Source organism: Urtica dioica, chromosome 1 (genome assembly GCF_054948205.1).
Source record: "Urtica dioica subsp. dioica isolate 48M chromosome 1, U.dioica_male_clone48M_v1_H2, whole genome shotgun sequence".
NCBI classification, from domain to species: domain Eukaryota; kingdom Viridiplantae; phylum Streptophyta; class Magnoliopsida; order Rosales; family Urticaceae; genus Urtica; species Urtica dioica.
In genome coordinates, this window is record NC_142756.1 from 49,701,059 (window position 1) to 49,717,203 (window position 16,145).

At 43.2% G+C, this 16,145-nt stretch overlaps 1 protein-coding gene across 1 annotated transcript; it reads left to right on the forward strand.

The window, feature by feature from the left end:
* The first annotated feature begins 12,595 nt into the window (after nt 1-12,595).
* LOC149408023 (Phototropic-responsive NPH3 family protein) lies at nt 12,596-15,728 on the forward strand. The gene is made up of 3 exons (XM_089616159.1): nt 12,596-13,018; nt 13,873-14,958; nt 15,053-15,728. The coding sequence occupies exons 1-3, from the start codon at nt 12,950-12,952 to the stop codon at nt 15,485-15,487; spliced, it is 1,590 nt and encodes a 529-aa protein (XP_089472285.1). The 5' UTR covers nt 12,596-12,949; the 3' UTR covers nt 15,488-15,728.
* Nucleotides 15,729-16,145: the final 417 nt, after the last annotated feature.

Genomic DNA, 16,145 nt, shown 5'->3' on the forward strand with positions numbered 1-16,145 from the left:
GGACTGGGACAAGTATTGACTTCTTTGCGCCTGTCGATCATCGACGGGCCGACAACATCAGCCCCCAGAGTTTCTTGCCGAGCGTAGGTTGGGATGAAACTCAAGATAAGCTTGTTGCTGTGAAGGACGTTTTTAAGCTATGTTGTTTCGTGATTTTACGTGCGCGACTTCGGTGTGTCTTAGGTGCGCCTCATGGGCGTCTTTGGTGCACCTCATGGGCCTCTTAGGCGCGTCTCGTGGACGTCTAAGGCGCGTCTAATGGACGTCTTATGCGCGTCTTGTAGACGACTTAAGTGCGCCCCATGGATGTCTTACGTACGTCACATGGACGTTGTTGGAATTGATCTAGGGTTTAAGAAAAAGATTAAACGCTTCGGGAAGCGGCGGAATTTTAAAAAAATTCTTTTCAAGTAAAAACAGTTTTTACTAACCTAGACAAAGAGCAAGTACATGTAATTAAAACCTATTATGAGTATAGAAGTTTACTAACCTTTCTTGAAGCTTGAACTTTGTAGAAGCTTTTGGAAAGTTTGCAACGCTCGTCTCCTCGCAGCACGTCTCTCTTTCTTTCCTCGGCACCTCGAGCAACCACGATAGTTTCTATCACTAAATCACTCGAAATAAAAGGAATCAGTGAGTGGGCACTTTTAAACACTACGACTTAAGAACGAGTCTTGAAGTCGCAGAGCTAAATTCTAAGTCAAATGAGGACCTAGGTGCCAAAACAAAATCGAAAATAAACTAGAGAGAGAGAGAGAGAGGAGTTCGGCCAAAGTTCTAGAGAGAGAGTCTCTCAAATCTCTTAAACTTGGATGAATGAAATGTGAGGAATGATGCTCCTATTTATAGGAGGAGGATTACCTTCAAAAGGTAGTTTCCTCTTTTCCTATTGCCTTGCACGTCCAACATGCCTCATGAAGGCTTAGGATTTGTTTCCTCATTTGATTTCCTCTTAGTTGGCCGAAAATGCACTTTCCTTCTTAAGGAAATTTGTTTCCCCTTTTTCTTTTGGCAAGTATCTTCATACATCAATGCACAAAATAAACTCTCTTTCCCACTATGGCATGAACGAAATTCAGCCTTATTTTCCTTGGGTTGGACGAAATTTGAGCTTCTAGAAGGAGCTTCTAGATGTTTCTTCATTTGTTCATGACAACATAAGAAAAGCCCATTAAGAATTTTCAAGTAAAATTCTATGAAATGAAATTAATCCTCAAGGCCCAATTACACTAATATGGCTGAGTAATATTTATTTCATTTGTCATCATATGACAATGTCAAAAAAAAATTATTGACATTTTTTTCGTCCTATGTCCAAAAAGACAAAAATACCCTTTTGACAATTTTCGTAAAACTGTCTCGTTCTTGTTTTGACTTAGCTTTCAGTTTAACTATTCCTACTCGATGTGATTCGTGACAATGACCTCATGGACCCAAATGAACAAAGCTTGAGCTAAACACTTGGACTCAAAAGTTCACAAACCTTTTCCAAGTTTAGCTTAATGCCAACTGACTCCACTAAAGAGCTGACACTGAAAATCTCTCGGTTCAAATGAATTTATTTTCTACTCAAGAATTCACCTAATTATAATGAGCGGATCCACTGAATATTATCTATGTTTACCCTTCATGAATGTCATCAGCTAGTCGGGATTTACTAAATTACCATTTTACCCTTCTAGCTGTTATTTCCTCAACTCCTTTGTCGCTTGTGAATAAGTTAGAAACAATGTATTGACGAGGAGCTAACAAGTCACATTGTTTCATCCAAAAGAGTCAGGACTCAATTTGGACACTGGCCAGTTCATTTATTCACACTCCAAGGAACAAAGCATGAGGTGACATACATTGCATTTCAGCAATCTTGTACATGAATTCCATATCTATGAGAACTTCACAAAGTTACTCATGACAGACTCACAACTTAGTACTTCACCAATAGGCCTTGTTCGGAATAACATAGTGAGTCCGAACTTTGACTTTCTCAAATGAGAATACTAAGGTGTGAAATGGCATGTCTCATTTCAGGATTAAGGTAAGCATGATGCAATTCATACATAGTGACTTCGAGACATAAGAGGTTAAATGGTTTGTTCTTATATTGTCTCTAGAAGTGCACTGGTCAATTCAGTACCTTCGGAAGATACCTAGAAGAACTATAGAGTCTCCAACTCTCAATGCCTCATAACCAGACATCATAGATTCTTCTAACAATCATACTGAGGTCAATAGTCCTTTGACCCTAAGATTGCGAATATATCGTTTTAAGCAAACTACGAAGAGTTTGTTCATGCAAATCTACATTTGTCTCTTCGTAAGTTGTTAAGTTTGTTTATGGACTAAAAGACTAAGGTTTTATCATAAAGCTTCAAACAAAGAAAGAATGAATGAACGTTTCAACTTTATTAATGAATAGATAGGCAATTACAAGCAAGAGTCTTCATGAGACTTTATTACATCAAATGTACAAAATAAAGACTACAACTCTTCTTGTGGGCACCATTGACAACAAACGTCTTATTTGCGCCTCGCCTCATTGGCGTCTTTGGTGCGCCTCGTCGGTGTCTTAGGCATGTCTCGTGGACGTCTTAGGTGCGTCTCGTCGGCATCTTAGGTGCGCCTCATCGGCATCTTTGGTACGTCTCGTCGGCATCTTAGGTACGCCTCATGGGCGTCTTAAGTGCGCCTCATAGGCGTCTTCATTTCCTGTGGACGCCGCCCAAACCGGTTATTCGCCCTGCGGATGTTGGCCATGAACCCGGCATCATCGATGGCCTTTTGGCTTATGACTCGTTTTATCGGGCGGCGAGCGCGACCGACTACCCCATGAGCGCGGTACCCTTGAGTTCCTGTGTCATGTGATAGGTGGGGTCAAATGTAGCCTTGTGAGGGCTTGATTTCCCATGGACGGCCGGCCAAACTGGTTGTTCGCCCTGCAAACGCAGACCTTGATGTTGTCAATGGTGCCCACAAGAAGAGTTGTAGTCTTTATTTTGTACATTTGATGTAATAAAGTCTCACGAAGACTCTTGCTTGTAATTGCTTATTCATTAATAAAAAGTTGAAACGTTCATTCATTCTTCCTTGTCTGTTTGAAGCTTTATGATAAAACATTAGTCTTTAGTCCATAAACAAACTCAACAACTTACGAAGAGACAAATGTAGATTTGCATGAACAAACTCTTCGTAGTTTGCTTAAAACGATATATTCGCAATCTAAGGGTCAAAGGACTATTGACATCAGTACGATTGTTAGGTGCACTTCTAGAGACAATATAAGAACAAACCATTTAACCTCTTATGTCTCGAAGTCACTACGTATGAATTGCATCATGCTTACCTTAATCCTGAAATGAGACATGTCATTTCATAGCTTACGTATTCTCATTTTTGAAAATCAAAGTTCGGACTCACTATGTGATTCCAAACAGGACCTATTGGTGAAGTACTAAGTTATGAAGATGTCATGAGTAACTTTGTGAAGTTCTCATAGATATGGAATTCATGTACAAGATTGCTGAAATACAATGTATATGGTCATGCTTTGTTCCTTGGAATGTGAATAAATGAACTGGCCAGTGAATAAATGAACTGGCCAGTGTCCAAATTGAGTCTTGACTCTTTTGGATGAAACAATGTGACTTCTTAGCTCCTCGTCAATACATTGTTTCTAACTTATTCACAAGCGACAAAGGAGTTGAGGAAATAACAGCTAGAAGGGTAAAATGGTAATTTTGTAAATCCCAACTAGCTGATGATATTCATGATGGGTAAACACTGATAATATTCTGCGGATCCAGTCATTACAATTAGGTTGAATTCTTGAGTATAAAATAAATTCATTTGAATCGAGAGATTTTCAGTGTCAACTCTTTAGTGGAGTCAGTTGACATTAAGCTAAACTTGGAAAAGGTTTGTGAACTTTTGAGTCCAAGTATTTAGCTCAAGCTTTGTTCATTTGGATCCATGAGGTCATTGTCACAAATCACATCGAGTAGGAATAGTTAAACTAGAAGCTAAGTCAAAACAAGAACGAGACAAGTTTTACGAAAATTGTCAAAAGGGTATTTTTGTCTTCTGAGACATAGGATGAAATGAAGGTCAATAAATTTTTTGACATGGTCATTTAATGACATGAATCACTCGGCCAAAATTAGTTTTAATGGGCCTTATGGATTAATTTCATTTCATAAGAATTTTATTGAAAATTCTTAATGGGCTTTTCTTATGTTGTCATGAACAAATGAAGAGGCTTCTAGAAGCTCCTTCTAGTCTTCTTGGCCGCCCATCACCCAAAAAGAGAGGGTAAATTTCGTGCATACCATAGTGTGAAAGAGATTATTTTTGCCTTGAAGTATAAAGATACTTACCAAAAGAAAAGAGGAAACAAATATTCCTCTATAAGGAAGGAAGGCCACATGGCCAAGAGGAAAGGGAAAAGAGGAAACTAATCCCTTGGGGATTTGCATGAGGTGGGCGCATATTTGGAGGAATGGGTAATAAGGGATTGCTCATGAAGGCTTGGAAAATAAGAGGAAACTACTTCTTTCCAAGGCCAACCCTTCTCCTATAAATGGGACGATCATTCCTCTCATTCTATTCATTCCACATAAGTAAGAGATTGAGAGACTCTCTCCCTAGACCTTGTGGCCGAACTCCTCTCTCTCTCTCTCTCTAGTTGTTTTTCGTTTTTGTTTTGGCACCTAGGTCCTCATTTGACCTAGTGGTTTTAGCTCTTCGACTTTGAGACTTGTTCTCGAGTCATCGTGTTTAAAAGTGCCCACTCACTAATTCATTTTCTCTCGAGTGATTCTTGTGATAGAAACCATCGTGGTTGCTCGTGTTGCCGAGGAAAGAAGAGAGACGTGTTGCGAGGGAGACGAACGTTATCAACCTTCTGAAGGATCATCAACGTTCAAGCTTCTAAAAAGGTTAGTAAATTATTTATGCTCATAAGAGTTTTTATTTACATGTGCTTGCTCTTTGTCTAGGTTAGTAAAACCGTTTTACTTGTCAAAAGAAAATTTTTAAAATTCCGCCGCTTATCGAAGCGTTAAACTTTTTCTTAAACCCTAGATCAATTCCAACACTTAAACCCGGTGTCGTCGATGGCCTCTTGGCCTACGACTCACTTTATCGGGCGGTGAGCGCGATACCTATCCCCATGGACGCGACGCCTAGACGCGCGCGTCGCACATGGGTTTGAGCCAATTGCGGACTTGATCCCCCGGCGAGAGTGGCACCTTGGTGTGCTGGTCGCGTTTTTTGGTTGAGCCTTGTACCCTAGTGAGTGTGATATTGTGGCGTGCGCGTCACGTTTGGGGACTCTATTGAACCGTCTTGCTTTACGCGAGATCGCCGCGGAGCAAGTTTCGGCATGCTGTTAGGGGCGACTTAGGTAAATCGTTAGGGACAGTTCTATGGTTGCTCTTAAATGAGCTTGAAATTCAGTTTCTTGACTTGGGTCCAGCTGCGAGGATTCGAGGGTTTATTCGTGAACCAAAAGCTCGTCTTAAGGAGAGAGGACTCGTCTTGAGGAATCTTGTTGGGCTGTTATGAGGACTTCTTAGTCGACTCATGGGACTAAGACTCGACTCAAGGGGTGAGCTCCACTCGAGGAGTTATGTGGACTTGACACGAGGACTTGCAGTCAACTCGTGGTATTGAATGTCCACTCCAAGAATCCTTCAAACGGTCGACAAGAGGACTCGTCAGTATCAACTCGTGGATTTGAGACTCGACTCGAGGAGTTAAACATCGACTCGAGGAATCTTTCATTGTGTCGACATGAGGACTTATCAGTCAACTCGTGGATCCGAAACTCGACTTGAGGAGTCAATCATCGACTCGAGGAATCTGGCGTAGAGTCGACACGGAGGACTTATCAGTCAACTCGCGGACTTTGGATTGTCGCTTCTTGGGGCCTTCGGCCTAATCATTAATCGCTGAGCAATGCATTTGATTGATGTTTCGATGTATTATTGTTTTTCCAGACCTTCACGGAGCATCCCATTAGCCCCTCGAGTTTCTTGGGTTTGTGAAACAAAAACCTGGAAACTATCATATAGGAGATGTGTAATAATAGGTAGAAAGAGGGAAAACAACTTTCCATTGCAATAGGAAAGTTGTAACAAAATGTGTTTGCATTCAGATAAACCTTAAATGTCATAAATAAAAATGATTACAAAATTGAGTAGGTTCTCGGTGCCATTTCTCTTAGGCGGGGCTGGTTGTGTTCACCATTGGTGGGAGCTTGTTCCCGAGTCAGTGGATTGTGCTCACCATCTTGTCTCCTTCATCCTCTTTGGTCGTCATTCTGTCTACGCCCCGCACGTAGCATGTTCTCCCCATGGCTTGGTCTCTCATCATGTAGGCAATTCCTTTTTTGGTTGGGAACTTCATCATGATGTGGTAGACTGACGTCACGGCTTTGAGACCGATTAAGGTTGGTCGGCCGATGACCATGTTGTAGGCTGTGGGCTCATCGACGACGAGAAAAGTTACAACGCGAGTGACCTCGATGTCGCCCCGCGTGCCGAAGGTTACTGGCAAATCGATAGAACCCATAGTCCAGACCATTTTCCCCGAAGAAACCATAGACGGGGGTCTTGATAGGTGTAAGCCTTGCTCCACCGAGCTTCATGCATTCTAAGGCTGACTTGAAGACGATGTCCACTGCGCTGCCGTTGTCTATTAGGATTTGTCGAACGAGGTTGTTCACGACTATCGTCGTTACAACTATTGTGTTGTTATGCGAGTGTAATACTCGCTTGGCATTGAGTTCGATGAAGTGGATTGACTCGAACAGTGTAGGTGGTGGTTCTACGCTGGTGAGGTTTATGCCGTGGACAATTTTCCCATGAGAGACGGCCCTCAGGTACTTTTTCGTTGCTTTCGAGAGTCGCCGTATTCTGGTCCTCCCATGATTGTCTTGACCACGTTCATGTTCGAGCCCCCCAATTCGTCGCTCGTCGTAGGGGTCGCTCTCGCGGCCACCACTTTTCCTTTCCTTAATTGTGTCGGGCGCTCAGTCGAAGTTGTCACCCCGGTAGTGCGCATGACAAACTCTTTGAGTTTTCCGTCTTGCACCAAGACCTCAATTTGCCTCCTCAGTTGGTGGCACTTGGATGTCACGTGTATGTGATCCCGATGATATTCGCAATATTTGTTCTTGTCTCGCGTTGCGGGGTCCCTCTTCAGTGGCGCCGGCGATCCTAACTTGTCTCTGTGCAAGGTCAAGATCCGGTCGAGTGTTGTATTGAGTGGGACGAAGGATTTTCTCTGAAATTCATCGACAAACGGTTGCCTTGACGTCGAGGAAGGATGGCCGTTAGGGGCTTGGCCATTCTTACACCTTTTCCTTTGCGACTCAGGACGCTCGTCATCTCGCTTATGTCGATGGCTATTGCGATCATTTCCCTTTCGCCCGTCTAAGTAGTCCTCGATTCCCATGTCAGTTCTGGCTCTCGCATTAACTCCGCCATGTCTCTCGGGGCTTTCCCCACGATTGACTTGAGGAAATCACTCCCCTTAGCTCTTCAGTGATGGCGATGATGGCATCTTTGTCGTCGAAGTCTTCAACCTTGTGTGACTCCTCCGTGAACCTGACAAGGTATTGGCGTAGTGTCTCGCTGTTCTCTTGTCTTATAGTCCATAGGTGCAACTTGGACTTCTTTTGTGACACAAGTGTTTCAAATCTGGTGAGGAATGCCTCTCGGAGCGCTTGGAAGGAGGCGATTGCTGCCTGGCTTGAGGCTCCTGAACCATTCAAAGCCTGAGCCACTAAGGATCAAGCTAAAAGCCTCGCAGAGCGTGGCATCGGACTGCCCTTGCATCCTCAACCATGTCTCATAGTGTTGAACATGGAAATTCGGGTCGGATCGCCTGTCATACGGTGGGATCGTAGGTAACTTAAAATTCCCGCCAGAGGGTTGTGTGAGGATTTGAGCGGTGAAGGGCGAGTAGGATGTCTCCACCTAATTCTGGAGGCCTTGGATCATTGTGATCATGTCCAAGTTGTTTGCAGGACCGACAGTCGGGGCCATGGGCGTGGTGACATGCCTCTCGTTGGATGCTTGCTCGACAACATTGGCTGGCAGGTGTCCCAGAGTTATTCCCCCCGTGGCCCCGCGGTGGGTGTTAAGTCTATGCCTCAAATCTCTCTCTCAGGGTTCCCTTCGGGAATTGAGGCGATCCCTTAATCTCCATTGGTCGTTCCCACGACTCTCGACACGAGAACGTCGCTCGAATGGCGTCCTTGGCGGACATCTCGACTATCGTTTCCAGCCTCTCCTTGGGGGGATTAGGTATTTATTGTAAACTTGGAACGCCCCTCGCGGGATCTTGAGACCGTTCATCCTCGAATGTTCCTCGAAACTTGACACCTTGACATGGTCGCTCGAGAGTGTCCCCTCGAGGGCGCGTGTGTTTCTTCGTCACCGCGACTAGTTGGTGATCGGGTAAAGGATTGACTCATCTCGGTTGCAATGACCATGTCGTCTCCAACATAGTCATGGTCTTGAGAGTCTACTACGTCGCCCTCATAGCCCAATAGGCTAGCAATGAGGGTCTTGTCCCCTCCTTCTAGCGCCAAAACGTTGTCGCTCATTTTTGGACAACGATTTAGAAGCCCCAAACTCTTCAACCCAAGGCCAGATCAAGTGGTCTCATTCGGGCTTGAGAGTCCTGAACTCTGTGTCCCGAGTTCTCCCTAACTGTGATTGGTCTCCGTCGCGAGGCTATCGCTGTCAGGGGCAGTAGAGTCATAAGTATGTTCGTCGCCTTGGGACTGTCGTCCTAATTCCATGTGAGGGAGTTAGCGGAATTCATACCTCGAGCTAGTCGCTCGAATGTCATGGTCTCTTGGATGGTCCGCTATGGAGGCGGCGGGTGCCTAGCTTGCTCATCTCTCGAGAGCAAGGTTCTTGATGTTGAAGAAGGTTGTGGTAGAGGGAACGAGCTGCCAAGGTCAGGAAGTACCCTCCTTCTAGCGCCAAAATATTATCGCTCGTTTTTGGACAACGATTTAGAAGCCCCAAAACGGTTCGACCCAAGGCCGAACCAAGTGGTCGCGTACGAGCTTGAGCGTCCTGAACTCGGTATCCCGAGTTCTCCCTAGGTGTGATTGGTCTCCCTCATCCTCCGGTAATCCTGGAAGAATGGGAAACGGTGAACTACAAAGGAGAAACAGAGGGGGTGCCTCTGTTTACCTCTCCGGCGCTAAACATTAGTGGGATTGAGGTAGAGTATAGAGGTTTTCGATGGGTGAGAGGCCAAAGATGAGCGAAACGAGTGACCCAGGGGTTCGACAATGGTTTAGCACTCAAAAACGGATTTACCTTTTCAATATATGGGGAGCCTCTATTTATAGGTGAAGTGAGGAGGAAGGGGCCGGCCCTTGGGGAGACCACACGGCCATTGGCCGTCCGATCCTTGAGGTGACCACATGGCCATTGGTCGTCCGGTACTTGAGGTGACCACATGGCCATTGGCCATCCGGTTCTTGACGAGACCACACGGCCATTGGCGTCTAGTCCTTGGGCAGACCACGTGGCCATGGGCCGTTTGGTCCTTAGGGAGACCACATGGCCGGCGGCCGGGTGGTTCTTGGGCAAACCACATGGCCGGTGGTCGTCTGGTCCCTCGGTCAGACGGGAGAACGCCGGATGGGCCGTGGCTGGTCGGGGGACGGTCGAACGGGTCTTGGCCGGCCGGGAGAAGGCCGTCGGGACCCTCGGTCGGGCAGGAGAACGCCAAACAGGTCGTGGCCGGCCGGGAGACGATCGGACGGGTCTTGGTCAGCTGAGAGAAGGCCGGACGGGAGATGCCCGGACGGGTCTTGGTCAGCCAGGAGAAGGCTGGAGGGGCATTGACCGACTGGGAGTCGCCCGGACGGGCCTTGACAGGCTGGGAGGTGTTGTGACGTTTTTGCCTTTGTTGGTCCTGGACGGGCCAACAATACCTCGCTGACACTTGGCTCTTTGGATTGCGACAAGTATTGACTTCTTTGCGCCTATCGGTCGTCGACGGGCCGACAACAGGTTACAAGTCACGAAAGCCCACGCCCACTTGATATTTTCGAACACAAAGCTTTTCCCATTTAACCCAATGGGTCTTACGCTTCTCTTCCTTGGAACCCCGCCAAAAGCTAGTGGCCATCTTATGGATGTTGTTGATAAAATATTTGGGCAATTTGAAGCAATTGATGACATAAATAGGGATGGCTTGGATTACCGCTTTGATAATAAATTATTTCCCAACCATGGAGAAAAAGGAGCCTTTCCAATCACAAATTTTATTCGACACAAGCTCTTTGATATAGCAAAAAAAAAACCTCCGCTTTCCTTTGACCCACCGACATAGAAAGCCCCAAGTATTTCTCATGGGTGTCCGTCACACGAACATCAAGAATGCCGGCCGCAATCTCACTTGCCCTTTGCTTAACACTCTTCCCAAAGCTAACCACAGACATGTCATAGTTTATGACTTGACCCGAGACCTTAGCATAAGCATCGAGACATCCTTGACTTGGTGGAACTCACCCGGCTTTGCCTTGAAGAAAATCAAACTATCATCCACGAAAAAGGTGGGTAACATAGGCTCCAGGATTCCCGAATTGCAATCCCTTTAGGCTCCGTTTGGAACCCGGAAAATAAGAGAGAAAGTGAAAATAATAGAGAAAATGAAAATATAAGAGAAAATAATAGAAAAAGTCAAAATTCTAATTGTGTTTGAAAGTCATAGAAAGTATGAGAGAAAATTGACGGGAAAGTAACGATGAGACTAGGGACGCAGCTAACTCAAGTCAAGGGTGGATTCTAGCCCCCTCCCCCTCAAATTTTTTTTATTTATATTTTTTGCCCATTTTTAAAAAATTTTACATCTTTTACCCTAAAATATTTACACTTTTGACCCATTTTTTTTAAAAAAATTTCATTTTTACCATGACTTTTTTTTAATTATAGCCCCGCTAAATTTTTTATTTACATTTTTTGCCCATTTTTAAAAAATTTTACATTTTTACCCTAAAAAATTTACACTTTTGACCCATTTTTTTAAAAAAATTTCATTTTTACCATGATTTTTTTAATTAGCCCCCCTAAATTTTTTTATTTACATTTTTTGCCCAGTTTTAAAAAGTTTTACATTTTTAGCCTAAAAAATTTACACTTTTGACCCATTTTTTTAAAATGTTTCATTTTTACCATGATTTTTTTTAATTAGCCCCCCTTAAATTTTTTATTTACATTTTTTGCCCATTTTTTAAAAGTTTTACATTTTTACCCTAGACAAATGTGATCCCCTCATAGACAAATGTGGAGAGATTCTCATTTTCCATTTGATTTTCGAAAGAAAATGAAATTATCATTTTAGTTATACACTTTCCCTCGCATTTTCCATTATATTTTTTTTTCTACCATATTTTCCTCAATCCAAACAACCTAAGTAAAATAGGAGGGATTTCCATTTTCCTTTGCCTCCTATTTTCCGGGTTCCAAACGGAGCCTTATAGTACCTGGAGTCTCCGCTCTATGAAAGAGCGCTCTCCGTACACTTTTTTCAGCAACCTGTTACAATTGGCTAAAATACCCTTTAACTCATTTTCTCACTTTTTTTATCTTTCTTTTCTACTAACATCTAATGTCTCACTAGTAATATAGAGCTCCGTGGGTAAAATTGTCAACCCGTTCTATCTATGTACATTTATATCATGAACTTAATGTGTGTGTGTGACATATTCTGTAAATCACGTTCCATGGATTTTGTATCCACAATTTGCATTAAATAATTTTTTTTTTTACAAAATTCGCAATGACATTGATAACGCACTTTTATTGCAAGACATATTCAACATGAAAATAAGTGAGCTATAGGTGAAACAGTTCTAAATTACTTGGTAGCTATGAATATATTCGTAATTTTATAGACATAAAAAATTAGTTGGGACAATTTGACATTTTTCGTTACATAAAAGCAAAAAAAAAAAAACAATATTATAATGCAATTTTAACTAACTTTCAAATGCATATGAAAAGAAAAATTAAGCCAATTTTTTATGAATGAAAAATAAAAAATTTGAATAACTGTGTTAGGTAATTCGTCACTACCAAAAGGATCAGTGGTGGGTCCCAACTCCAGGATCCTCATGTGGGGTCACAAAAATGTCCCAAGCAACTCCAACGTGATAACCGGAATGTGAAGACGTGGTCAAAAGGGTATCTTAGTCATTTAAGATGCTTTTGAGGGTTCACACTTAACTGCCACAACAGAGAGGACTTTGTTGATTAAGGGCATGCCAGCCCAAAAAGTTCGAGGCCTAAGCTTATACGTTGTTTTGCCCAATAAAAGTAAACAAATCAGAGAATAAGTCGGGAAGGAATAAAAATAAAATAATGATAATTATGATATAAATCTAATTTTCTACAAATAAACTACATGTCTTTTCTGGGAGTGTCAGATATAGCTCTGGTGGCCACCACAACACACAAAAACAACAAAGCAGTATTATTATTATAAATACTAGTCATTTAGTCATATTTTGTTTAATGTACAAGTCTATCTATTTCTCACTAACTGCCTCAGAGTGGAATATAATAAGCGCCTCGTTTGTCTCTATTCTCTTTGTTTTTGGTTCTCAAACGAAACACTTTTTAGCGTGTTGTCTCTCTGTGAATCCCAGTTGAGGAAAATAGAAGCAAAACGCATTGATTATATACTCTCTCTCAAAAACACAATTTGGCAACTTCCCATTCGCACAGACCTATTTACTTGGTGATTTGTCTTCTTCTTTCTTCTCTCTCGCTGAATGTATCAGCTATACATGGACTCTGTCTCCTCTAAACGGTGCCTAGTTTTGCTTTCCTTCCATATTCTCTTTTCCTGATACAGATTCCCAGAAAATATAAAATAAAAAAGTTTGGATCTTTTGTGGTGTTTTTTGTTTCGGGTCATGGTCATGGAGGCTTGTTGTGACTTAGAAGTGGATGTCAATGGCGAAGAGACTTTCATGGTGGACAAGGTAAAAACAAATAACAAAAGAATTACAATTTATTTTGCTTTACATTTCAGCTCATGAGTCAACAACCAGAAAAGCTGTTGTTTTTTGCCGACACCATTTCTAGTAGTATGGACTCAGATATTGACCCATCTAACGTGAACGAGTGACCTTGAATTTATGACTGGTTTTAATTCATGTTTTTATCTCTTCTACGTGCTTGAACAATCCCTTTCTAACGTGTTCAGTTACAATTCTTCACAAATCTTTTATGAGTCTTTTTTTTGTCATTTAATTTCACACCTATATTGCACTGAAGTGGGTCACGATCGATAAATGGTAACCTTAGCTTTTTTTTTTTTTTTTAAATCCAATAGCTTTTTTTTATAAAAAAAAATTGCCAACTTGTTGTGGCTCAAACTGTAGAGTGAGCAACAAAGGCTTCTCATACCTTCTGATCCTTGTTTCCTTTTCCCCTCTAATTTATTAGTGCCGGTGATATGGTGCCCAAAACGCTTTATTTTGTAAATACTTCCAATTGTGTTTGTTCACTCCTTTTGAGAAACACTCAAACGTTGCTTTCACTTGCATTCAATTCCTTGTATTTTTCCTAATTGCCCTCACCCTAATTTATTGCTTATAACGACCCCTCACCACTCTTTTCCAGTGCTCAATCTCCCACTTTTTATTTCCTCAGTGAAAATTCAATGAGCTCATTCTTTTGGTAGCTCTCCGTATGGCGTGAAATAAACGGACTATCATTGTTATTTTGTTTTATCTTCTATAAACTCTGTACTTGGTTCGCACATGTAACATTCCTTTTGGTTTTAATCTCGTGCTCGAGAATCGTAACACTAAACATTAAACTCTTTCTTCAGAACAAGGTCGCTTCATACTCGGGCAAATTCCGTAAGCTCTTTGGCAAATCCAGCGCCACAACAACAACGAAGACCAGACTGAAAGTGGTCTTCCATGACTTTCCCGGCGGATCAGAGTGTTTCGAGCTCGTTCTGAGGCTCTGTTACAGCTCGGGAAGGACTCAGACAAGCCCTTCCAACATATCAAGGCTGTACTTGGCAGCTAAGTTCATGGAGATGAACCACTTGTTGGAACAGACCGAGAAGAGCTTTGAGGAGATGAGGTATTGGTCCTGGTCCGAGCTTTTGACGGCCGTGAAACAGAGCCACAACTTACCTCCCGTCGAGCGGTGCTTGGACTGTCTCGCCGCGAGGCTCGCCTCGTCGCCGGCGAGTCCTTGTCCGTCCAACTCTTCCCCGGAGAGCTCCGCGCTTCGACTCTCATTCGACACGAAGAGCTCCGAGAGCTCAAAGTCCAATGCCTTATTCTCTTCCCGGACCAATTGGTGGTTCGAGGATCTCGTCTCGTTGAGCCCCGAGGCGGTCAAACTTCTCGCAAAGTTGATGCTCGCCCGGAGATTCGACCACGCGGTCTTGAGCAAATTCTTGTTCCACTACCACAGGTCGAAGCTCGGTTCGGCCACGGTGGAGAAGCGGAAAGTCAATGAGGCGGTGGTGGACTCGCTCGGCTGCCTCGATCTAGCCGCGGTGCAGTGCAAGAGCTTGTTCGAGCTCGGCCGGGCCGTGGGCCCCGGGTCGAGGACGGGGAAGGGAATTCGGGAAAAGGTGGAGGGCATGATCGGGTCGGTGTTGGACCGGGCCACGCTCGATAACCTCCTCGTACCATCGCCACCTGGGACGGGCCACTTGTACGATGTCAACCTCGTACTTCGGCTCGTCAAGGCCTTCCTGAGCTCTCGCCAGACGGGCCGGGCCTCGGCGATCGGGCTCGAGAAAGTCTCGTCTCTTTTGGACTCGTACGTGACCGAAGTCGCTCCTGACCCTCATCTCAAGCCTTCCAAATTCTCGGCTCTGCTCACAGCCTTGCCCGACTCAGCTCGCGCCTCGTATGACCACATTTACCGTGCCATCCACATGTATCTAGAGGTACCTCTACGCGTAAATACTCTATGAATCACTGATGTTTTGTTCTCTAAATTAATCATTTGAGTAAATTGATTATGGTTTGAACTTGGTTCAGGTTCATACGGGACTGTTGGAAGAAGAGAAGACGAGGATATGCGACGCGATGAACTACAAGAAGCTCTCCTCGGAGGCCTGTCTTAGCTTGTCTCGGAACAAGAAATTCCCGATGAAATCAGCGGCGCAAGCGCTGGCCTCTCAGCAGTCGAGGCTCAAGAGCCTTCTCGTATCGACCAACGGCGCCGAATCTTACCTCAAATCAGGTCAATTCTCCGAAGACGAAGAAAGACAAGAAGTCGTGTTGTACGCCGGAGAGCTCGATCTCCGGCCAGACCACACGAGCCTCCGATCGCACTTGCAAGGGATGCAATGGAGAGTCATGGAGCTCGAAAAAGTATGCAAGAAAATGCAGCTCCAAATGGCAAAGATCATGAAGTCAAGGCCAACGCCAAGTCAAAGCCACACCAGATCGTTGCCGAGGCTATGTTCATAACACAACATCTACTAAATCTTAGCTTCTTTTTTTTTTTTTTTTTTTCATTCTCATTATCACTTCATATCTGTAAATATCATAATCATCAATAGTAATGAAATGAACCTTTGCCTTTGTTTTTTTTTTTTTTTTTACCCTCTTGCCTTTTGTTTTACTGCTCTGTAAAGCGGTATTGTATTGCTCCTTTTAGCAGAGATCGAATATTTGGTGTACAGATAAGTCTGCTCATGTCATTTTCAGAGCAAGCTGGCGAGTTCGTCTGTGAAAAATATGTATGATATAATAAGGTTATTTTTCCACCATTAATTTACCAAACTTTGACAGAGGACTCCTGACTTTTTATTATTAGTAAATGTAAAAGCTTAACAAATTATTAAATAGTAGTATGAGTTGTTTGAGTCCCGTCATCAGTCAACTGTTTAAACAAGCGTACTGACTAATGAGTCGTATCAGATTATTCGGGTCTAGTAAGTGGTTGACTTGCGATAAAAGCATATCAGAATATAAAGTATCAAATTACATAATCCCGAAAGTACATGTTGATTTTTATATAAGAAAGTACATTATAAGGAATGCACATGAGATTTGATCAAGATTCAACCACTTTATTCTTTTTACGACACAGATTTAATCTTTTTTTCTATCCCATTTGGTTTAT

Excerpts from the sequence above, each read along its gene's own strand:
- LOC149408023 (XM_089616159.1), top strand. The coding sequence starts at position 12,950 with ATGGTCATGGAGGCTTGTTGTGACTTAGAAGTGGATGTCAATGGCGAA. Across the intron at positions 13,019-13,872 it reads AGACTTTCATGGTGGACAAG|AACAAGGTCGCTTCATACTC; the intron begins GTAAAAACAAAT and ends CTCTTTCTTCAG. Across the intron at positions 14,959-15,052 it reads CCATCCACATGTATCTAGAG|GTTCATACGGGACTGTTGGA; the intron begins GTACCTCTACGC and ends AACTTGGTTCAG.